The 23,735-nt window shown below is 47.7% G+C and overlaps 1 protein-coding gene across 3 annotated transcripts in view; it reads right to left on the bottom strand.

Annotated features, from left to right (window-relative positions):
- ADCY8 (adenylate cyclase 8) overlaps positions 1-23,735 on the bottom strand; it is a 224,807-nt gene that overhangs the window by 174,347 nt on the left and 26,725 nt on the right. For all 3 annotated transcript variants that reach the window (XM_045453661.1, XM_045453662.1, XM_045453663.1), the window contains exon 2: positions 2,401-2,550. In XM_045453661.1, the coding sequence (XP_045309617.1) occupies positions 2,401-2,550 (150 nt within the window). The remainder of the gene's footprint in view (positions 1-2,400; positions 2,551-23,735) is intronic.

Here is a 23,735-nt window from a genome sequence, read left to right as displayed (position 1 = left end):
AACTCCTCACTGAGCTGCAAGGGCACGACACACAAGCCTTCTCATTAAGCTGCCTCTTCGGGAATAGTGTTATCAGTCCCATGCCACAGATGGAACAACCAAAGCTCCGAGCTTGCTGGGGCTCACTAAGATAGTAAGTCATTCAGCAAAGATGTCCAATCCTGAAGAGTCTCATTTCAAAGGCTTCTCTGCCTCTCTACCACCGGGGAAGTTCTCAGGGATAATGGGGACCTGAAGCAGAGACCAAATGGAAAGTAATTTTATCACCGAGTGAAACAGAGTCAGCTGTCTTAGCTACTACCACGGGGGGAAGGGAATGGTCAATATACCGGAAACACGTTATCATAGTTGTGAGCCCAGGGCTACACCAAACCTACAGCGTAGTTTGCTGCATATTTAGAACGAAGAGTATTCCACCGAAAGACAGTCTTTTCTTATAAAGAGGCCGACTTACAATTTTGTATTGATGCATACACATGATCTCACTTGAGGCAAACATAAAGCTGGAAAGGAAGCCATTGGCTCACGTTTGGACGAGGAACAAAGACAAGAACTCACTGGCTCCAGTGGCCCAACCAGGTGTTAGGACAGCTAATGCATGAACTCTAGTCACCGCTCCCTATCTTCCAGCTGTCACGGGTTCTCGCCTCTGTATAGTGTTCTTTCCTTCGTCCTTCCACCAGCTTAAAAAAAATAAAGATTATGAAAGACGAAGGAAGGTCCCTCTGCCATGTGAGATGACTAGATGACAGTGACTCCAGGGCACTCAACCTGAAGGAGGGGAGACGGAAGACAAGTCTTAGGGGTATGATGAAGCAGCCCTTTCCAGTGCCTCCCATACTTCGTAAACATTAAACAAAAGCCTGAGCTTCCCAGACAACTCACCCACAACTGCAGCTCTGGTCGCAAGAGAACACCAACAACAGTCGAATAAATTATTAATACGGCAGCATTCTCTGAATTGGCTCGCGTCCCATGGAAAGAGTGACGGGCCAGTCTGGCGGGTGCTCTGTTTTGCAGAGGAACACAACATATCGTCCCGGAAGATACCCGTGTTTATTGCACAAGGTTGATTTCAAGCTATTTTTCTGGATTATTTTATAAGGACATTCAGGACCGCTATAATCAATCTATTATGAAGTTGCATGACGGCTCTAGACATTAATTTGAGAAACTGGATTCTGATATTCCGCATCCTATGAAGTCCACGGAGGGCCTGGAAATTTGGTAGTTTCCTCTGTGCCCCTGGCAATGGCATGTGGCAGTGGGACTTGAGTTTGGGGCAGTTGCACCTGCCTACCTGCCTCACTGAAGGTCGCCCAGACGTGGCTCCCGTCACTTCAAAGATCCATGTTTTTTACTGATGATCTGACCCAATTAAGATGAAGAAAATGTGGCGCTTTTGGGGGGCAGCTACTCTCTTTATAATTTCTCAAACTATTATCGCGTAAAGCTTAATATAACATGTGCGTATCCACAGACGTAACGTTTCTGAAAGAAAGCCTAAGACGAGAGAACTAATACATCTGTTGCACCCAGAACTCCCAAGAGCAAATAAACTTAGATTATATGCTGATTCTATAACCAATTTTCCACACATTCCTGTTATTCCTCTTTGAAAACGGCTTTCAGAGGCAAAGATGTGCGCGAATTTTGAAGAGGGTATGAATAATTTTCCCGGGGCAAATCTTTATTTTTTGAAAGCTAATTCATCCGGCGGGATATATATATATATTCAAAGCCAATATATATTTGAATTATATAATTCAACGCCAAAACTACTTTTTAAATCCTTATAACATCCACCCAATCAGGAGGTCTACGAAACTGAATTTCAGTCTCTTCAAACTGGAAACTCATGGCCCCGAACCCAACCCCACCTGCTTTCCCTACTGCATCCCCTGGCCTGGGACCGCCATCATGTTCCACGAGATATACTGTGTTCAGTAATCTCTTCTGAAAATCAGGACGAGGCGTCAGGACCTACACATACACGAGATTCTTCCATAACCTTACTACAATTTGAATTGGTAGGTCAGGAAAACATTTACTTGAAATAACCATTCACAGTTTCAAGACAGAAGGACCAAAATTAGAATGTTTGTGGTTTTTAGGACCCACGGCCTCGTTCACAAACACAGATGTCAGTCCACGTGTCAGAAAAGCACTCTGGGACAAATCGCTTTCTTTCTCGTAGACGGCCTTTAATTGAAGGTAGGAAACAAAACCAGACGTGCTTTGAGCTAGAAGTCGAACATAACTACTTTGGACCCTGGAATCCTGGACGCAGACTTTAAGAGAACACTCGAAGTCAAGATTTGTTTGGGGAGGGAAAAAAAAAAGCTCCATGGATCTCAGACTGGCTGGGGATACCCAACGCCAGGCCCTTCCATTTGGTACCTGTCTTTGGTTTTCCGTCTCCAGGCGCAGCCTGGCCTCCACACACCTCCGTGTCTCCAGGAAGGCTTGGCGCTGGGCCCGGTCTGACAGGTAACTGATGAAGGTTCCAGCCGTGTTCATACACATGAACAGCACTGCCTGGGCCATCACCTAAAACACATTTGCAAACATAGGCCGGTCAGATGGTTAAAACAACAGCTGTGTGGAGACAAAGAGGAAAAAACATAAAGAAAGGCTCCCAAGGTAAACCTTAAGGTACTCATGTAAAGTATGAGGCTAACAGAACCATATCCTTCATTCAGGCCTTGGGTGGAACAGTGCCTCAGAGAGGCCACCCTCGAACTTTCTATTCAACTCAAAAGCTTCTCCCGCTGCAAGTCTGGATTTGAGCCTGAATTGGATACTTAAGGTAAGATGAGGGGGGGCTTCTCTCTTCCTCACTCTGCCTCACTTCCTCTTCACTAGCGGAAGTGGGTCGTTAGCCTTTCAGAGGATTGGAGAAGCAGGTCGGAAAAAGGGAAAGAGATGAATAAGAAACAGGAGAGGTTAGTAGTTGCACGGCACTCTCCTGTTTTGCCTTTGTACTGTTTGGTAACATCCAAGTCCTGTGGCTTCTAACTCAAAAAAGATATCATAATTGAATGGAAAAGAAGATGTGGCTTATACCTACAATGGAAATCTACTTGGCAATGAGAAAGAATGAAATTCTGCCATTTGCGGCAATGTGGATGGAAATGGAGGGTATTATGCCAAGTGACATAAGTCAGTCAGTCATATGTTTTCACTCATGTGGATCTTGAGAAACTTAACAGAAGACCGTGGGGGAGGGGAAGGAAAAAAAAAGTTACAAACAGAGAGGGAGGGAGGCAAACCATAAGAGTCTCTTAAATACAGAGAACGAACTGAGGGTTGACGGGGGGGGGGGGGGGCGAGGGGGTGGTGCATGGGGGAGAGGGGAAAGTGGGTGATGGGTACTGAGGAGGGCACTTGTTGGGATGAGCACTGGGTGTGGTATGGAAACCAAATTGACAATAAATTATATTAAAAAAGATATCATATTCATTAACTGCTTTTAATCCCTGTGGCTATTATCCTATCCCTACACACCAAAGTCTCCTGGCTGGACCTTTACATCAGGCTTCTTACTTGCACATTTTCCCCTTTCAAACTACTCTCCAGTGAAGAAAAGCAGGAAGATTCTGGAAAGGAGTCAATACTTGGAAGAAAGAAATAGCCAAGTGTGGATTTTTTTTATTTTTATGGCTTTAGCCTGAGGCAAGTCACGGATGGCACCTTGTAGGGTAGCAAAAACTCAAACAGAAAACCCAGGTGGCCTGAAAAAGCAAAGATCAGAGTTCAGACAACTATGGCTGCTAGGAAATGAGGGGCAAATCCCCCAAAGAAGGGAACCAGTGAGGGGGAAGCTTAAATTCTTATATAAAATCTTCTCTGAACCACATATCCACAGGGAAGACAGCAAGTGATTAAGCTGATGGTAAAAGAATTTAACTGAGATTTGAATTGCCTTCCAAAAGACCAATATTGTCATTTCATTTGCACCAAGTTAATCACTTGCTAAAACAAAACAAAACAAAACAAAAAAGCATTATTTCCCAAAGAATGCAAGAGAATCTACAATCTTAAACACATAGCCATCACAGTGTCCTAAACACAATGCAAAATTATGTGATATAGGAATAGACACGAAAATGTGATTCACTCTAAAGAGAAAAAAAATGAACCGAGATGTATTCTAATGCCCCCCCCCCCCCACCATATGTTGGCATTAGCAGACAAAAATTCTAGTAGCTTTTACGGCTTTTGTCAATGATGTAAAGGTAAGCATGCTAGCAATGAATGCAAAGCCAACTCTTGGCAGAAAAGTAGAAACCACACACACACAAATGAAAATTCCAGAAGTGGAAAACACAACGTTTCAAAACAAAACCATCACTGGAGGATATTAAGAGCATAATGTCGGTGACAGAAGAAAAAAACCCCACTAAACTTAAAGATAAATCAATAAACCAAGAATAATCTGGGAAACAGAGGAAAATGTCATAGACAGGGGACACGCTCTCCAGTTACAATAAAGATTTTTCAGGGTAGATAAAAAGAAATACATTTCCAAAACACATTGAAACAAAAAGTCTGAAGGCCAAAACAGAATACAGCGGGTTTTGCTGTGTAAATAAAATGAAACAGAACTGAAGGGAGACAACATTACAAGCGATAAAAATCACTAGATAACGGTAAGAGCTTTAATTTACCAGAAAGATACGAAAATTATGAACTTGAGCACATGTAATGACATAGTTCAGAACACACAATGCCAAGTATGAGAGAAGTCTGTGACATTATTTACAAGTCTACCGTCACGCTGGTATATTTTTTACATAATGATCAGCAGTTAACAAACGAAGCAGTTAAAAATCAGCAAGAGGGGCAACTGGGTGGCTCAGCCAGTTAACCATCCAGCTCTTGGTTTTGGCTCAGGTCACGATCTCACGGTGGCGAGACGGAGATCTCACGTCAGGCTCAGTGCTAAGTGCAGAGCCTGCTTAACAAAAAGTTTGAAGGCCAAAACAGAACTAAGACAGACACTTCGAATAGCTCATACAACTAACAAACGTGAAATGAACACTATGCAGCAACTAGATGGTACAAATTCTATTTAGGTACATATCGAACAATTATAAATAGGACTGTATGATAAAACCTGAAGGTAGCTTCAACAAATTTCAACCAACTAGTATCATATAACCATAGTCACTAACTACAATAAAGTCAATTTACACAGAAATTTTAACAGATAATTAAGACAACATCATGTGTTTGGAAATTAAAAATATTTCTAACTAACTCATGGATCTAGAAATATATTATAATGGAAAATATGCATAATGGGGCACCTGGGTGGCTCAGTTGGTTAAGTGGGCAACTTCAGCTCAGGTCATGATCTCGCGGTCCATGAGTTCGAGCCCCGCGTGGGGCTCTGTGCGGACAGCTCAGAGACTGGAGCCTGCTTTGGATTCTGCGTCTCCCTCTCTCTCTGCCCCTCCCCTGCTCACACTCTGTCTCTCTCAAAAATAAATAAACATTAAAAAATTTTTAAGGAAAATATGCATAGCTGATGAATAATGAAAATACTACTGAACAAAATTTAGTAGACCTCACAAAGGAATGTATAGTAATTAATGCTTTATTCTTAAAAAGGCTGAAAGTCCCTGTGCTAGCCATTCAATTTAAGGATTTAGCAAAAAACGAAAAAGAATAAATCCAAAGTAGGTGGAAGGGAAAAATAATAAAATAGGTGCAGAAATAAATAAAAAACAAATATACACTAAAGAGGACCGGGGCGCCTGGGTGGCGCAGTCGGTTAAGCGTCCGACTTCAGCCAGGTCACGATCTCGCGGTCCGTGAGTTCGAGCCCCGCGTCGGGCTCTGGGCTAATGGCTCAGAGCCTGGAGCCTGTTTCTGATTCTGTGTCTCCCTCTCTCTCTGCCCCTCCCCCGTTCATGCTCTGTCTCTCTCTGTCCCCAAAATAAATAAACATTGAAAAAAAAAATTTAAAGAGGATCAATGAAGTCAAAAGCTCATTTTCCAAAAAACACTAGCAACCAGTAAGAATTCTTACAAGCTTAATTTAAAAAAAGAGACAAGGTCCAAACAAGCAATGTTAAGGATAGGAAATGGGACAAAGACATTGCAGAAATTAATAGGTCATAAAAATGTTATGAAGTTTAATGCTAAAAAAAATCTGCAATGACACTGATGTACTTCTCAAAATACATCTTTACCAGAACTGACTCAAGAAGCAAGGAGAAAAAAATCAATAAATGGAATCATAATTAAAAATCTTTTCAGGGGCGCCTGGGTGGCTCAGTCAGTTGAACGTCCGACTTCGGCTCAGGTCACGATCTCACTGTCCGTGGGTTCGAGCCCTGCGTCAGGCTCTGTGCTGACAGCTCAGAGCCTGGAGCCTGTTTCGGATTCTGTGTCTCCCTCTCTCTCTGACCCTCCCCCGTTCATGCTCTGTCTCTCTCTGTCTCAAAAATAAATAAACGTTAAAAAAAAATTTTTTTTAAATCTTTTCATAAGGAAAGCAATGGGTCCAGATGCCTCTAATGGAGCACTTTACAAATAACTGCAGCAGAAAGAATTTAAGTATTTCATAATCTCTTCCAAAGACAGGAAAATTGCAAACACCCCCCCAACTCAGTTTATACGACCGGCAAAGCCAGATACCAAAACCAATATGGTTCGCAGATGAAGGTAAATAACTGGTGAATCTCACTCGTGAACGTGGAAGGAGATACCTACACGCAGTATCAGCAAAACAAATCCATCAAGAGATAGAAAAAATAATTTAAGTTGACTACAAGGAATTTTCCTCAGGAATCTGATGACAGTTTAACATTATCAACTCAATTAATGTAATTCACACTTATAGCTTTTCAAAAACATATAGTCAGGGGCACCTGGGTGGCTCAGTAAGTTAAGCATCTGATTCTTGATCTCAGCTCAGGTCTTGATCTCAGGGTTGTGAGTTCAAGCCCTGCGCTGGGCTCCATGCTGGGTGTGAAGCCCACTTAACAAAAAGCAAACATATAATCATTCCACTGAAATGAAACGGTACTGTATCTTTTCATTAAAAACAAAAACAAAAACAACCCTGAGATTAAAAATAATCTTTCATTTTTTATAAGTTTATTTATTTACTTTGAAAAAGAGAGGGAGAGAGAGAGAAAGAGAGAGAAAAAGAGAGACAGCACGAGCAGGGGAAGGGCAGCGAGAGAGGGAGAGAGACAGAATCCCAAGCGGGCTCCATGCTGTCAGCAAGGAGCCCGACATAGGGCTCGGTTTCACGAACCACAAGATCACGACCTGAGCTGAAATCAAGAGTTGGATGCTTAGCCAACTGAGCCATCCAGGTGCCCCTAAAATTAACCTTTCTCAATCATTACGTAGAACATGTACGGAAACAGAAACAAAAACATCTAAAGCAAACAACATGCTGCATGGTAAAACGTTCAAAACATTTGCTTAAAGACCAGGATGCCAGTTACCATCAAATGTATTCAAACAGGAGGGGCGGAGGGAGAGGGAGAGGGAGAGGGAGGGAGTCCCAAGCAGGCTCCACGCTGTCAGCACAGAGCCTGCCATGGGGCTTGATCTCACAAACCATGAGGTTGTAACCTGAGCTGAAATGAAGAGTCGGACGTTTAACCCACTGAGCCACCCAGGCACCCTTCGGTATCATTTTTATATGCACAGTTTCCTTCAGTGAGGCCGTGGATAGTTCTGGGGACAGAAACCGAAGCCTGGGTTTATAATTTCTAGGTTGTACATTTTGTACATGTGCGTGCAGTACCTATCCGAGCATATGGATTTTTAAATTGCTAGACTGATAAATTTATTGCTTCAAAAAAGGAGAAAGGCCAAGTCCTCATCATGGCAATAATGCCTGCTTGATCATCTTCAAGTTCATTGCACACCATTTCTCCCCTTACTCACTTTGTTCCAGCCAATCTGGTTTCACTTCTGTTCTTCTGATAGGCCTGCCCCGCCTGGGAGCCAACGTTAATGCTGTTCCCCGTGCCGGAGACACCGTTCCCCCCATTCCTTGCCTTGCTGCCTCCTGTTGTTCATAAAGAGACTGGACTTCGTGGTAGTTTTTTTCAGGGAGGTGCTCCCTGATCACTACATCAAAGTGGGATTTTCCTGCTTTGCTTACCCTTGCACACTGTGCACTTAGCACACACTGCAATTGTACATGAATGTGCTTGGTGGGTTGGTTGATGCCTATTTGTCACGTTGGATTATTAGCTCTACTGATGTGAGGCTGACGCTCGTTTGAGCCACTGACACCTAGTACCTAGCACAGCGGATGATCAGTGCTCAGCACAGTGACTAGTAACTGCTCAGCCACCAGTAAGCACTAGATATTTGCTGAATGAATAAATAGCTTTCCTATGTCCCACTAATCATCATTTACAAGATAGGATGAAACCCATCTTATTCACAATAGCAACAATAATGTAAAACACCAAAGAGCATCCTTGACAGCAACAAAAGCAAATGTGAGAGCTGGAAAACAACAGCAACAACAACAACAAGAAAAACTAAAGTATGCAATGTTACAGAGGATAAAGGAGGGAGGCATTTCCGGTAAAGGGATGCTAACTGCTGGTAACTATGTAAATACTGCCTGAATTGCCCTACAGATTCAATATTTTACTCCCAAGTGGAAGCCAATTTAAAAGTATATCTGAAAGAACAGAGAAGTTAGAATACAAATGGGATTTGGGAGGGAGGAGCCGCGGGGGGCTTGCCCAGCCAAAAGGTAACAGGAATCATCACGCTACAGTAAGTAACATTCTGTAGCAGTAGAGAAAATCCCAACTGAAAAATTAGTGGAATAGAAATGGAGTACACTAGGGGCCCCTGGGTGGCCCAGTCGGTTGAGCGTCCGACTTCAGCTCAGGTCATGATCTCGCGTTACCTATTTTAAGGAAGTAATCAGGTACGAGGCCAGAAACTTCTGGTAAGGGACGTTCACCGCAGCGTTCTTTATGGGGAGAAAAAGGAAACTGCATATTTTTAGCAGCAGGGGAAACGGCTGAATGAATTGGGCTGTGCACATACGAAAGAACGTAAAATCACATGAAAATATTTAGCGGCACGAGCCAACCTGTATGGTACATTAAGTAAAATGTAAGTTTAATTCGAAACTTTTAAGATTTAATTTAAACTAACTTTATGTTTTAAAAGCTTTCATTTAAAACTCTTCAGTGTAAAGCTGTGTTAAAAAAAAATGGGGCGCCTGGGTGCTCAGCTGGCTAAGCATCCAACTTCGGCTCAGGTCATGATCTCGCGGTCCGTGAGTTCGAGCCCCGCGTCGGGCTCTGTGCTGACAGCTCGGAGCCTGGAGCCTGCTCTGGATTCCGTGTCTCCCTCTCTCTCTGCCCCTCCCCAAAGTGATCTACTGCAGCAGGTCCACGGGCTGGCCTAAGGGAATCTCTGCTTCATAAGCATGGCCGGAAGATCACATAGAACACTACCTTTTGGCCTCCTTTCTCTAGATCCACGGCCTTACTGAATTCTGAACGCCCAGAGGGCAGACACCCTGTCCCTCCATCTCTTCCATGGGGCCTGGGGTCCTAGTGCTCAGCAAACACCCGTCCAGTCCAACTGAACAAAAAACGTGGCACAGCCACATGAGCAAATCCCAATCACCCACCACTTTGGTCCAGTTTTGTAATCACCGGAAATGGGGAGATTGTCACCAAGATAGGAAGCCCTCCACGAACTTCTCCAGAACAGGACGAGTCCCTCCCCACCTCCCCCCCTCCCCAACTCCTCCCTCCACCCCTGGCATTGGAAATGGTTCTCTCTGTTGGACCCGTGGCCTCCCTCCCCGCCAGGGTGGTGACCGCACTGGGGGCGCTGCTGTTTGAGGCCAGGGGGCTCAGAGCTGGAAAGGCTCACAGAGTCGGCTTCCCTATTTGATGCAGGACGTGCACATTGTCACTGCAGAAAAGAACCACTGCTACTTGCCGCCAGGTGGCCAGACCGGAGGTGGGGGAGGGGACCGGCTCCCTGGGGCCTCCCAATCACAGTGTGTGATTTCTGGTGTCACGGAAGGATGCGACGCGTTTTGTCCGTGGCTCGCTTTGTGCAGGAAACATCGCCCGGTCTGCAGCCTGAGCTGTCGGCGACTAGAGGAGGCCTGCTTTGCTAAGAGCAGGGGAATCACCCTCCTTCCCCGTGTTCCTGGGTCTCCAGGAGCATCCACTCGAGTGCTATCGCGTGTGGAAAGGCCAGATCTGCGAAAGTGATTCTGTGCCTGGAGACAGTTTTATTTTCTTAACTGAGAAAGAAAATAAAGGAGAGATGTGTCGCGATCCAATCACGACTGATTTGCATCCGGATGATTTCTCACGTTGTACTGGAAACCAGCAACTTGAAAGGTGATACCCTTAAGCTCAACTTACATGAAATTCTGAAAACTAAGTTTTATAGGACGTCCACCTTGCTTTGACCTTAGCACCCAAGTTTCATCATAAGCTTTGGAGGATATGCAGACTGAAACTGGGAGAGTACATGACAGCAAGTATAACTTACTTTTTGGGGTTCATATTAAGTACAAGGTATCTTACTAAGTAATTTTCACGTATGTTCTTAAATAATCTCAATGGAGAAGGAACTATTATTATATCTATATGAGGAGGCTGGAGTTCAGAGAGGTTAAGGAACTTGTCTAAGGTTAAACAGCCCTCACAGTGGTAGGGCACGGAATTAGAGGCAGGAAGTCTGACTTTGCAGGATCCGGACAAGCGTTGGCCAGGATCTGAAGGAGACCTTTGATACTCAGAAGAAATGGCGCCCTTTCCGGAGACTGGGGTATAATTTAGCAAATAAATACCGCACAACGCCTGAGGCACGCTGAATGTTTTGCCACATAATGGGCGTAGGTGAAAGATGTGGGTAAAGGCCTCGTGTCTGCAGGTGAATGAATAAACCTGGCGGGAGAGGGCCTGGCATCATTTTCTAATGGATACCTAGCATTTATTGAGCACTTGGTATGTGACAGGAATCCTTCCAAGGGCCTGGCAGGTTTTAATTCATTTAGCCCTCACTCACAAGAGCCCAGCACGGTAGGCACTGTTCACTAATCTGCTGGAGAGAACAGAGGAAGCTAGCGGTAGGGCTGGGGTTGAACCCTGGTCCCTGGAATCAGAGCCTCAAGTCTGAACCACTGGGCCCTCCAACCTCAGCCCTGGGCCCTCTGCTGTACCAACACAACGAAACCTGAGCCACAAATGCAGACTCAGCACATGCACGGCAGACGGTAGGATCTGGCCATTTCTGTGGCTCCGTTGTGGAACCCGGTGAAGGGGAAGGAGCCCCGGGGGAGCCGTGTGTGTGCGTGTGTGTGTGTGTGTGTGTGTGTGTGCGTGCTGTCCAGCGGGCTTGTTCTAGTAAGGTCCAGAAGACATTGAAGTAGTTCCAGGAAATCAAAGAGAATCACCCAGGGCAGGGACAAGGCCTTTGGACACACCTTGAAAACGGTTACTTACGTCAAGTCAGAGATTCACGGGCATTTGACTGTGAACAGACTCCTGTCCCAGCCAGTGCCCGCGTGTCCTTCTCTCTTTTCCTCACAAAGTGTTCCCAGCCGCATCAATTGCCTTCGTCCGTAAATGTCAAAACTAAGGCCCCCGAGAGTAGCTTGCCCAAAGGCAAACAGCTTAGGTGACTCAGGAACCTCGAGTAACAGCAGGCTCCTTGACCCCCCAACGCCTGTGCTCTTGGTCAGCTGTGGTGTGCTTGCAAGCGTCCCACTGACGACTGGAGAAAACGTCCCCATGCGTGGGCCTCTGTGCTTGAGGACTCAGGCCTGTCCTCATGGGGCCCACACCTGAGCGCTGATGGCTGCCCACTGGGCACACGGAGAGGACGCAGAAGCCGGAAGCATGGACACAGGGACGAATGAGAAGAACCGTGCCCGGAGGCTGGGATCCTCTCTCCAACCCCCAGATGCGTTTAGCTTCTGTGGAGGGGGGACCCTGACGAAGTGAGCGGGGCAGCCAGCCCGAGCTGCTGTAACCAGAGACCTGGGTTCGCATCCCACACCTTCACTACTTGCGAGGCGTATGACTTCAAGCAAGTCGCCTTTTGCCTTTCTGAGCCTCAACTTTCTCATCTGAACAATGGGAATAAAATTTTGCCCCAGAGACGTGATGTATTTGTATGCAGATCTCTATCTACCTATCCATGTACATATAGCATAGATGTATATGTGTATGAAAGTGCCTGGCAGATTAAGAGATATCCAAGAAATGTTGGTTATGTATTTAAATATGAGGCCATCTTTTTTTTTTCCAAATTCTAGTCTATGGTGTAACACCTATTTTTTTTTCCTGAATAAATGATGTCTTACAAATTTTCTGGGGCGCCTGGGTGGCTCAGTCGGTTAAGTGTCCCAACTCTTGATTTGGGCTGAGGTCATGATCTCGCGGTTTGTGAGTTCGAGGCCCACATTGGGCTCTGTGCGGGCAGTGCAGAACCTGCCTGAGATTCTCTCTCCCCTCCCTGCTCTCTCACTCTCTCTCTCTCTCTCTCAAAATAAATAAACTTAAAAAATTAAAAAAAACACCAATTTTCTTCCTCCCTGGTAAATACCCCAGAAGACCATGAAGTATTAAAATCTTTTGTACTTATGCTACTTTGCAAAGATGTTGACTTCCCATTATTTACCATCAGAGAGGACAGCAGAGGTGGGGACTAGGGAGAGAACTCTGGAGTCAGACAGAGTGGGCCTTAAATCACCATTTACCTGGGGCGCCTGGGTGGCTCAGTCGGTTGAGCATCCGACTTCGGCTCAGGTCATGATCTCACGGTCTGTGAGTTCGAGCCCCTCGTCGGGCTCTGTGCTGACAGCTCAGAGCCTGGAGCCTGCTTCAGATTCTGTGTCTCCCTCTCTCTCTGACCCTCCCCCCTTCATGCTCTGTCTCTCTCTGTCTCAAAAATAAATAAACATTAAAAAAAATTTTTAAATCACCATTTATCTGCAGGGTGACCAAAGCAAGCCATTCCCCTCACTAAGGGGTAGATACTCAATAGCCCAGTTTGCTGTGCTGTATAGAGCTTAGCAGTCTAACCCAGTGGCTAAAGATCTGGGGTCCTACTTCCTTGTTAACGTGAACTTGGTCCAGTTGGTTAATTTCTCTGGCCCTCGAATTTCCTCACCTGTAAAGCAGGAATCTTTCCTACAAATATCGTTTGGACAACTGACACAAACAATTAGCAATAGGGCTGTAGCATGGTAAATACTCAATGTGTATTGAGTATCGTTGTGGTGATGGCCATTATTGCTTGTCTTTTCTGTCACAGCGGTAACACCAGGTTAAACTCAGTCTGTGAGGGTTCAGTGAAGAATGCCATGGAGGAATGATGAACTGGAAGGCCAAACAGAACGGCCAACATCCTCTGCCGGGGTCGTGGGCTCTCCCACAGCTGCTGGCCCATGACCACGCTTCCTGCCTGCCCTTTATAAATAGTACACACTGAATTAGAAAAAGAAATCACCAGGAGTACAGAACGAAGTTTAAAAAAAATAACAGAGCGATAAAGCAGTAAACTTAAGGGAATTCTCTAAGAAAAAGAGTTTTGAAAAACAAGTCCTGCTGAATCTCTCAGCTCGTGTACAAGAAAACGATCAGACTGATGAAAAACCTACACGAAAAACCTGATTTCAGTGACGGGTGTCCTGAAAAATTACAAAGTAATGAGGCGACCATGCAATCTTTTCCAAAGACAACAAAAAGAGAGAATTTCAGAAAATGGAAATGAAAAGAATCACGGAACAGAGAGATGAGATTGATTTTCATGGATTTAAAAAACTGTGACATTGGGAAGAGGCAAAAATGTAAAAGGCGAAAACGTAAGAAGGGCTGGAGGGGGGGAAAATAAGTGATCAAACCCTTTAAAACCGTACAAGGTACAAAATGACAAAGGGTGTTGTTTCGGAAGTCTGAGAAACGTAGCAGGTGGTGGCCCAAAGTTTAAAGATAAAGCACGTCAACCCAAAGCAGGTAAGACAGAACGTGGTTATAGTCACTAGAGCACCCACTTGATTTGCTTCCTGTGTGAATTAAACGAGTTGGTAACAGGCACGACGTTTAAAGCAGAGCCTATGACACAATAGGTGCCTAATACTCTTCATTAGTTAATGACGTCAGCAGTTGGCATGACGGGCATCAGCTGCCGTTGGCGTGGGTCTGTCCTGACACCTGACACCCTGTGTGGGAATCACATCTAATCGTCTCTCCTCCCCGCCGGACCGGAACGTCTCTCGGGCAAGGACATCATCTGTCCTATTTTTGTAACCCGCAGTGTAGAGCTCAGTGGATAGCTCAAAGTGAGTTACACAAAGAAAAGACCCCCAGGGGCGCCTGGGCGGCTCAGTCACTTAAGTGTCCGACTTGATTTCGGCTCAGGTCACGATCTTCCGGCTCGTGGGTTCGAGCCCCGCATCGGGCTCTGCGGCGACCACGCAGAGCCTGCTTGGGATGCTCTCTCCCCCTCTCTGTCTGTCTCCCTGTCTCTCTCTCTCACAAGAAAGAAAAGTTGAAGAGGAAAAGAAAAGACATCCACACCACTGGGTTAGAAAGGTGGAGCTACTTGAAGGAGAACTGCCGTATGTTGCAAGCAAAGCAAGTTTTGAAAACGAAGCCACGCACTTCGCACTTCCCTAGAGGTAATTTACTGAACATCTGCTGTGTGCTGGTGACTGGAGAATTCCAGGGGGGGCTGGGGGGGGTGGTGGTTTCTCCACTTCGGCGCTGCTCATTGCTGTGCAGGATGATTCTTTCGTGGGCAGGGAAGACGGGCCGTGCGGTGCAGGATGTCCAACATCACCGCTGGCCTTCGTCACCAAATGCCGGTAGGGCCCCCTCCAGATGGGACTTCAGAGTATCTCCAGACATGGCTGAACGTCTCTGATTGGGCAAAGTCTCCCCTTTGAGCCCCACTGCTCGAAGGGTAAGGCCTTCCTTCTTCGCCTTTATATTACCGTTGAGAGACAGAGAAGTCTCATGCTTGTGGGGTTTCTATGAACACGATCTTGACATAGTGCAGACGCAGGCCTTCGATTTCCTTCCCGGGCCATTAATATTCACGCCGAGTGAATTCAGCGATCCTCATTCTTTTTTGGGGGAAGGGGTGTATTGCACTGTCAATTCAATAGAGATATTTCTGCCCGAAAAATTCCATATTTTCCACTGTTTTATACATTCACTCATTATCTTGGGCCCAGTGTTTGCCAGATATGGCTTCTCTTCATTTTGGCTGTTACCTGTGTTGGATAGGATGCCTTTTTCTTCTCTTCTTTGGTCTTACAATCAAGCAATCTTCTATATATGTTGCAAACAACAGTCATGAACGGTGTTAAAAGACCAGTGTCATCAAAAATGAAAATCTTCTAGGGGCGCCTGGGTGGTTCAGTCGGTTGGGCGACCGACTTCGGCTCAGGTCATGATCTCGCGCTCCGTGAGTTCGAGCCCCGCATCGGGCTCTGTGCTGACAGCTCAGAGCCTGGAGCCTGTTTCAGATTCTGTGTCTCCCTCTCTCTCTGACCCTCCCCCGTTCATGCTCTGTCTCTCTCTCAAAAATAAATAAACATAAAAAAAATTAAAAAAAAATATTAAAAAAAAATGAAAATCTTCTATTTTTTTTTTTATTTTTAAAAAAAAATTTTTAACGTTTATTTTTGAGATAGAGAGAGACAGAGCATGAACGGGGGAGGGGCAGAGAGAGGGAGACACAGAATCCGAAACAGACTCCAGGCTCTGAGCTGTCAGCACAGAGCCCAGCACAGGGCTCGAACTCACAGACCGCAAGATCATGACCTGAGCCGAAGTGGGACGCTCAACCGACTGAGTCATCCAGGCGCCCGCACCTTTCCTTTTTTGAGTCATTGGCTGCCATTTGCAATGGCCCAGGAAGTGATTTGTTCACTAAGCCACCAAGAATTGTCACAATGTGGAAATGTGAACTTTCCAAGACTTCATATGCCATAGGCTGATGAAAAAAAAGCTAAGGTCTGGAGGCCTGCCGTGTTTACTTAGATGTTTCTAGGTATCGGGTCTTTTATTAAGAAAAGCAAGTTGTAGGGGAAACTCTCTTCTTTGTCAGGGTCAATAAACTCGAAATAGACCCACTTTCCAGGAAGTCAGTCTCTCTTTTTTTTTAATGTTTATTTATTTTTGAAAGAGAGAGAGAGAGACAGACCATGAACAGAGGAAGGGCAGAGACAGAGGGAGACACAGAATCCGAAGCAGGCTCCAGGCTCCGGGCTGTCAGCACAGAGCCCGACGCGGGGCTCGAACTCACAAACCGCGAGATCATGACCTGAGCCGAAGTCGGACGCTTAACCGACTGAGCCACCCAGGTGCCACCAGGAAATCAGTCTCTTGATAAGGGCATCCAATTTTCCCTGGAGGAGTCCCCTTTCTTACAGCCAGAAACGCGCAGAGGGCACCCGTGCCTCTTCAGTGACTCTCCTGCCAAATCTATAGCTGGTCCTTAGACGACCCTGAAAGTGTCCTGTGAACAAATATTTACTGTGACAGCTATAAGTTAAGTATGGGATTCAGCAAGGGAGGACAGTAGCCATTGGCCTCAAGGAACACACCGGCAAGGCCCAGGAATGGACAGGAGTTTCAAGGCCACGTGCAGACAAAGTCTGCTGGCAGGAAGCATTGAGCGAGTGACGACCTGGAGGGTAAGGGACTTTCAGGGAGGACCCCCAAAGAGAAGATGCTTCTGCTGCATCTGGAAGAGTTCCAGGGAGATAACATGTGCGTGTGCTGGGAGTGGGGGGCAGGGAGACGTGTTAGGAGAAGGGACCCCGATGTTCAAAGGCCTGTGGACTTTAGAGGGTGGGGTTCATGTGTTACTCAGGGTCCCGGCAGGAAACAGATAAACACTCAAAGGGGTAAGTAAAGGGAACTCAAGCTCAAGCAAAGGTTTGGGGCAGTTAAGGAAACTACAAGATGTGAGGAAGCTGTTTCCACCCCCGGGAGGGGGGCGGGAGGGGGCAAAGGGCCAAAGGGAGAGTACTACCAGACTGGGAGAGCTGTCCTATCGCAGAGGAGACAGTCCTTGACCAGAGGGCAGAGCAGGACTGGTGACTGCCCAATCTCATTCTCTCTCTCTCTCTCTCTCTCTCTCACACACACACACACACACACAAAGACACACACATTCTCTCTCTCCTTCACTCCAGCTTTGTATCTCCTGCTTGAGCTAGCCACAGCAGAGCCCAAATCAAAGCTGGGGATCAGGGGACCTGGTCCAGTTCCAGAGACACCAAGCTCTCGGGGCACAGAGGGCAGCTCTTTAGGGCAGAAGGGGAATAACCCGCAGAGTTGGCCCAGATGCCTCCAAGTTATTCTGTGTGACCAAAAGCCACAGAGCATCTGCAGGAGAAATAAGGATCCAGAGAGGCAGGGGCAAGGGTGGGGACAAATCCCCAAGACTCTTCCATAGTCTGTGCCCAGTGCCTCATTCTGGAGGCAGCCTGCCTGCTTGAGAACAGCAACACTAGCGGCTGCCATTTTGGAGCCCTTGCCGTGTCCCAGGCAAAGGCTGGTAAGTCCTTCATATGCAGCGATTGCCTCCGTTAATCTTTATGACCACGCGTGGGGCGCCTGGCTGGCTCAGTTGGTTGGGCATCCGATTTCGGCTCAGGTCATGATCTCACAGTTCGTGGGTTCAAGCCCCATGTTAGGCTCTGTGCAGACAGCTCGGAGCCTGGAGCCTGCTACGGATTCTGTGTCTCCCTCTCTCTCTCTGCCCCTCCCCGACTCAGATTCTGTTTGTCTCTCTCTCAAAAATAAACATTAAAAAAGTCTCTTAAAAAAATCTTTCTAACCACTCATGAAGGATCATTACTTACTGACCGCTAAATTCCTGTCACGTTGATAGTGACATTCATGAGTTGCGTTATTTTATCTTCACAAGAATCCTAGGTCCCAGGAATTTCTTTTTTTCATGTGAAGAAGGAACAGTAAATTTGCTAGGATATAAGCTCCAAGAGGAAGAGACTTCTTCTGTAGCCCTAGAACCAGGGATAATGCGGGGCGCATATATAATAGGCCATCAATAGGCACTTCTTTTAAAAACCAAAATAGGTTCAGGGGCACGTGGGTGGCTCAGTTGGTTAAGTGTCCAACTTCGGCTCAGGTCATGATCTCATGGTCTGTGAGTTCAAGCCCCATGTCGGGCTCTGCGCTGACAGCTCAGAGCCTGGAGCCTACTTTGGATTTTGTGTCTCCCTCGTTCTCTCTCTCTGCCTCTCCCCTGCTTGTGCTCTGTTTTTCTTTCAACAATAAACATTAAAAAAAAAAAAACACCTTACAAACCAAAAGAGATTCAGAGGTTGTCAGAGGTTGAGTGTTGGCATTAAGCTCTGGCTCCCAAACTCTAAACTCCTAAGCCACAGGCCCTGCCTGGCCACGTGAGATGGAACAGACGAAGCTGTGCACCTTCCCCCTTCCCGTGGGTGTCCAGGAGAATCTGGCCTAGCTGAAGCCTCCCCCGAGACAAGGCAGCAAGCCGCATGGCCCCCACCCCTTTATTCTCTTCCCCATCAAGCCCGTTCACTTATTCATTCAACAAACACACCCCAAGTCCTGCAGGATTATTAGGCTGTGACCTCCGTGTGGGCGGGACCAGTGTCCTTCATCACTTTCCCACAGCCCTGGCTTGTGCCAGGCCATTTGGAGACCAGTAAACATTTGTTGACTCCTGAGTGCGTGAGAAGCAGGAGAGGTACCGGTGTTCTCCAAGGCACGGGGATGTCTAGAGTTGACCATGGGAAAGACGGCGCGGAGGGGCAGTGATGGATGTCTACACGGGCACCATCCCAGTGGGAAGGAAGTAGAGTGGTCGTTTCCACACGGGGAGGGCGTCAGGCTGCGTAGTTGAGTCGGTGATTGCCAGATGGACAGGAGGAAGCTTCAGAGAGAGCACAGCAGGAAGATGGTGGGGTTTCAACAAAACAGCGTTGGGGGTGGGGGCGCCCGTGGAGGGCAACATACGAGGCGACAAGGAGCAGAACAGCGAACCCAAGGGCCATCGCTCATTCCCTGCCTCACTGAACTCCCAGAAGCCCTGGACCTGGTTGTTCACTCTCTCCTCACCTGCACTCTCTACACCTGGCTTCCAGGACACCTTCTGGGGGCTTCTTCCTACTTCAGGAGAAAGAACACCGGACTAGAAACCCGAGAACGGTATTCTGGTGAATTTCTCATTGTTCACAAAGAAAAACATTGGCGAGCCCACCTCACGCGTGAGCTGTACCCTTTCCTTGGCTCGCCCTCTCCTTCTACCTACCACACACCCATGCACACACTCACACACACACTCGCACTCACACCCATCCTGGTAACCTAAACAACCACAGGGACCCACCTTCTTTCCCTGATATTACCCCAGAGTGATGGGGAGATCGAGGGTCAAACACGATTTTTCTGCAAAGGACCGGCTGATAAATAGGTAAATATTTTAGGCTTTGTGAACCACGTCATGAAATCCGCCTCCCCCTCCCCCTCCTCTTCCTTCCTCTCCTCCCACAATATTAAAAAAAAAATGTGAAAACCACTCTTAGCTTACTGGTTGTACAAAAACAGACTCTTGACTGATTTGCCTGGCATGTAGTTTGTGGACCCTGAGGGAGAACCTGGATGAAAACTCCTGCTTTTCCCCAGGACTGTCCAGATTTTATAACAAAGTTCTGTGTCCTGGGCACACAAAACAGGATATGTGGCCACACTGGTGCCCCTTATGAGCTCTGTGACCTTGATAATTAGTTGACGTCTCTGAGCCTCCCTTTTTTGTAAAATAGAGCTAATAACACCAAGCAGGATTGCTACGGAGTGGTCCGAAAAATAGCACATGTAACGGCCAAAGGACAGTGTCTGCCATACAATCGGGGTGTGTCAACAGAAGTTCTCCGAAATCCCCCTTGCGAAGAGGTCGAGAGAAGACACTGAGTGGTAGACGTACCTCTTGGAAACTGCAAAATGGAACAATATGGCTACTTGTGGAATAGACTTCCGTGGAATAGACAGTACAACCACTGGAATAGACAGTCTATTCCACGGTGTCAGAGAGGGAGACACGGAATCCGAAGCAGGCTCCGGGCTCCGAGCTGTCAGCACACAGCCCGACGTGGGGCTCGACCCCACGAACCGCGAGATCGTGACCTGAGCCGAAGCCGGACGCTCAACCGGCTGAGCCACCCGGGTGCCCCTCAGCTGTCATTGCAGAAGGAAAACCAAGAGCCAGACCCGGAGAAGTTTTGTCCAATGTGCATGGAGCATGGGGGGGGGGGGGGGAGGATGGTTCTCTACCGGACCCTGGGTCCCCCAAAGTGACAAATTAGAACACCGTGGAGTTTTCAGCCCTGTGCATTTATTTAGGGCATATGTATCTCAATTACAAGCTGGGGGTGAGAAAGAGGGAGGGAGGGAGAGACGGAGAAGGAGGAGAAAGTAAAGGGACAGAAACCAAGGGAAGGGGCGCCTGGGTGGCTCGTCGGTTGAGCGTCCGACTTCGGCTCAGGTCACGATCTCACGGTCCGTGAGTTCGAGCCCCGCGTCGGGCTCTGGGCTGATGGCTCAGAGCCTGGAGCCTGCTTCTGATTCTGTGTCTCCCTCTCTCTCTGTCCCTCCCCCGTTCATGCTCTGTCTCTCTCTGTCTCAAAAATAAATAAATGTTAAAAAAATTAAAAAAAAAAAAAAAAAAGAAACCAAGGGAAGGGAAGGGGGGATAAGGCACCCTAAACGGTTTGAGCAATGCTGTCTGCTTGGGAGCACTCCCGACCTGGTGTGGGAGCACTCCCGACCGGGCAAGGGAGGAAGAGCACGTATAGTCTGTTTCAGGCCTGAGGCCTCCAGCACGGGGCCCACCCGACTGCACTGGGTGGGTACTGGGCTTAACGTCCCATCTTTTCCACCCATCATGGTCTCTACACAAAAACCCACTGCTCTACCTGGGGCTCGATCCTATCAGGGGAAAACCTGGGTTGGGTTATTGAGATGATACATCCATTCACGGACTCTTGGCATTTCAGGGATTTTTTTTAACAGGATTTCTGACTCAGCTGTTAGCCTTAAAACCTCACCCCAGAGTAAGCTGTGATTCCAATGTGGTGTAGGCCTCCCACGAGCGGCAATGGGTCCTGTGACAACACGTGTTCCAGAAAATGGAGGCGTTCACGGGCAGCAGCCGCAGGAAAAGCCAGCATCTTGACTCACACAACCCCTGGCAGGGTAGTTAGCGACGGTGGGTGCATCGCGAATATTTTTAGCATAAAAAAAAAACAACCCCGAATTCATGACCCAGGCGCCGCTGGCGGTCAGAAAAGAATCGGGAGCGCTTTCTGGAAAGTGGGCATGGGCATTTTGCAACGCTGTGTAGGATATGAAGTCTATAAATATTCACCGGCCGGCGACTCGGCGAGGTTTATGAAGACCCGAGCGGACACTGATTCAATTCTGTTCCCTCTTCCTCTGGGGCCTGTCAGGCAGAACATCTAAAGTGCTTTACGGACGTGGCTGGAAGGAGGCGAAGGGCCCGCTGGACGGGGACACAGATGAGTTGCGCCCGTGCTCAGGTCACGGGCAGGTCGAGGAGGAAACCGCCGCCTTCACCACGTTCTCCGTTCCTGACACACAGGGCAGGGGAGAGCTGGTCATCTGCTTCAGCTACTTTGAAGCGTTTATGCTGCCAGGGTCAGTGTTACCAATCTCGAAATGGAGGGGACAAGGTGAGCCCGCGGTGGCTCTGCTAGGACTTTGGGGATGGACGCGTGTGGGAGCGTCTGGCTCCAGTGGTCTCGTGTCAGACCAAGGGACAGCCTTAATGGCAGAGGAAGCGTGTGGGACGGGATGGGACACAAGACTGCCGGGCCCAGTGGCTGCCTCATTTACTCACTCCCAGAAGCGGATGCCATGAGAGAAGGGAGGAGCTCCCTGGTGCCATCTTGTAGGCAATACCCTCCGGAGATGGGATGCCACCCTCCGGGATGCAGTGGCCACTTTCCATCAAAGGCCTTCTATGGGGCTGTGCCCCTGTAGGAACGATGCAGGACTCTGAGAAACGAGGGGTGGAAACAGGAGTGGCCCTAGTTACCATCACTCCTGGTAACGCACGTGGGGAGCCTGTGATTTCAGAGCCTGAACCTTGGCTTCTGTAGCTTTGGACTTCCAGCTTTCCACCGGGTGACACACAGCAAGAGCCCCACTGAACTATAACATACGGCCTGTTGGGTGCCTCACGCCGAGTGGCCACGAGACAGGAAGAGTCACCATCCAGGTGGAGGTTGGGCCCTGGCCTGAGAAAGGCATAGTGAGTAGAGGCTCAAATGCCTGACAGGTGAGAGTCTGCATGATGCCATCAGGTAAACCACCAAGACCAGCAGAAGTGCTAGCTGAGGGAGAGGCGAATCTAGAATAAAGCGTACAGGAGGGAGACCACGTCTGCCAGTAGGGACCCTGCCATTAGCTGTCCGCCTCCAAGGTTCTCCAAGAAGAAAGTGCCCCTGCCCCCCACGATCATAGAATGGCTCTCAGAACTTCACTGGTGAAGTAAGTCCTGGAGGCTCAAGGGGTGGACTGTGGTGGGAAAAGATCTCCCTCGGGGAATGGAGGGTGCATCCTGTCACAGTTACTGTGGGTGGACGGCCCTTGGCCGTCCACCTCCTCGGAAGATCACCCAGCTAAAGAGGTCCTTCTCACCAAGATCATGCCCAGGATCGATCAACTGGGAGTACATTTGGAATGCAGTCATAATTCCAATTCTGAGATCTCAGAAAGACCATCCCAGCTTCTGGGATGCCCATGGCACTAACGGGTCTCTGTGTAGAAACTGCATCACAGCTCAACTTGTTCATTTGCCTACTTCTGCCTCCACATCTTCCTGCCCATGGGGGCTGATCCCAACAGCATCCCCTAATCAACTTCCTACCCACTGACTTCCCTCCCAGAGTCTGTGTCTCAGAGGATCGAACCTGTAACAGCCAGAAAGCGTTCATTACCCTCACTAATGCTGTCAGCCTTTTGTATTTGTGGAAGGGGTGATTTAATTAATGGATATAATTAGTTTGTGCCATCCAGACCACCAGACGGATGATGACGATGACTGTTTTGTAGATACTTTCCCCTTCCTCAATTCCTTTTATCAGTATTTCCTGAGCTCCAAGTCAGACCTAAGCACTGCTGTAGATTCTAGCAGCAAATATGAGAAGAATGCCCTATGGGGCATCTCGTGGGGACCTTAACTGAGATCAAGGGGTGCAGGGAAAACCTCTCTGGGGATGAAATATTTCCATGAAACGTGAGGAATAGAATAAGTTGGCCAAGGAAAGAGCCAGGCAATACCTATGCCAGGTGAAGCTCAGGGAGGGTGACCGTGATGGGGGGGGGGGCATTGAGGGAAGGGAGAAGGCCTCTTATTTAAACCCTAATCTTTAAAAAAATGTTTACTTATTTATTTATTTTGAGGAGGGAGGAGGGGCATAGAGAGAGAGAGAGAGAGAGAGAGAGAGAGAGAGAGAGAATCCCAAGCAGGTTCCACGCTCAGTGCAGAGCCTGACACGGGGCTCGATCTCATAACCACAAGATCATGACCTGAGCTGAAACCAAGAGTCGGAGGCTTAACCGACTGAGCCACCCAGGCGCCCCAAACCCTAATCTGATTTCCCCCGATACGCTTGGGTTGAGCTGCTTCCCAATCCTGGTGAAAACCACTACAGACTTTCA

Source organism: Leopardus geoffroyi, chromosome C3 (genome assembly GCF_018350155.1).
Source record: "Leopardus geoffroyi isolate Oge1 chromosome C3, O.geoffroyi_Oge1_pat1.0, whole genome shotgun sequence".
Classification (NCBI taxonomy): domain Eukaryota; kingdom Metazoa; phylum Chordata; class Mammalia; order Carnivora; family Felidae; genus Leopardus; species Leopardus geoffroyi.
The sequence above is the reverse complement of the archived record's forward strand: the minus strand, read 5'-3'. Positions and strand labels throughout refer to the sequence as shown.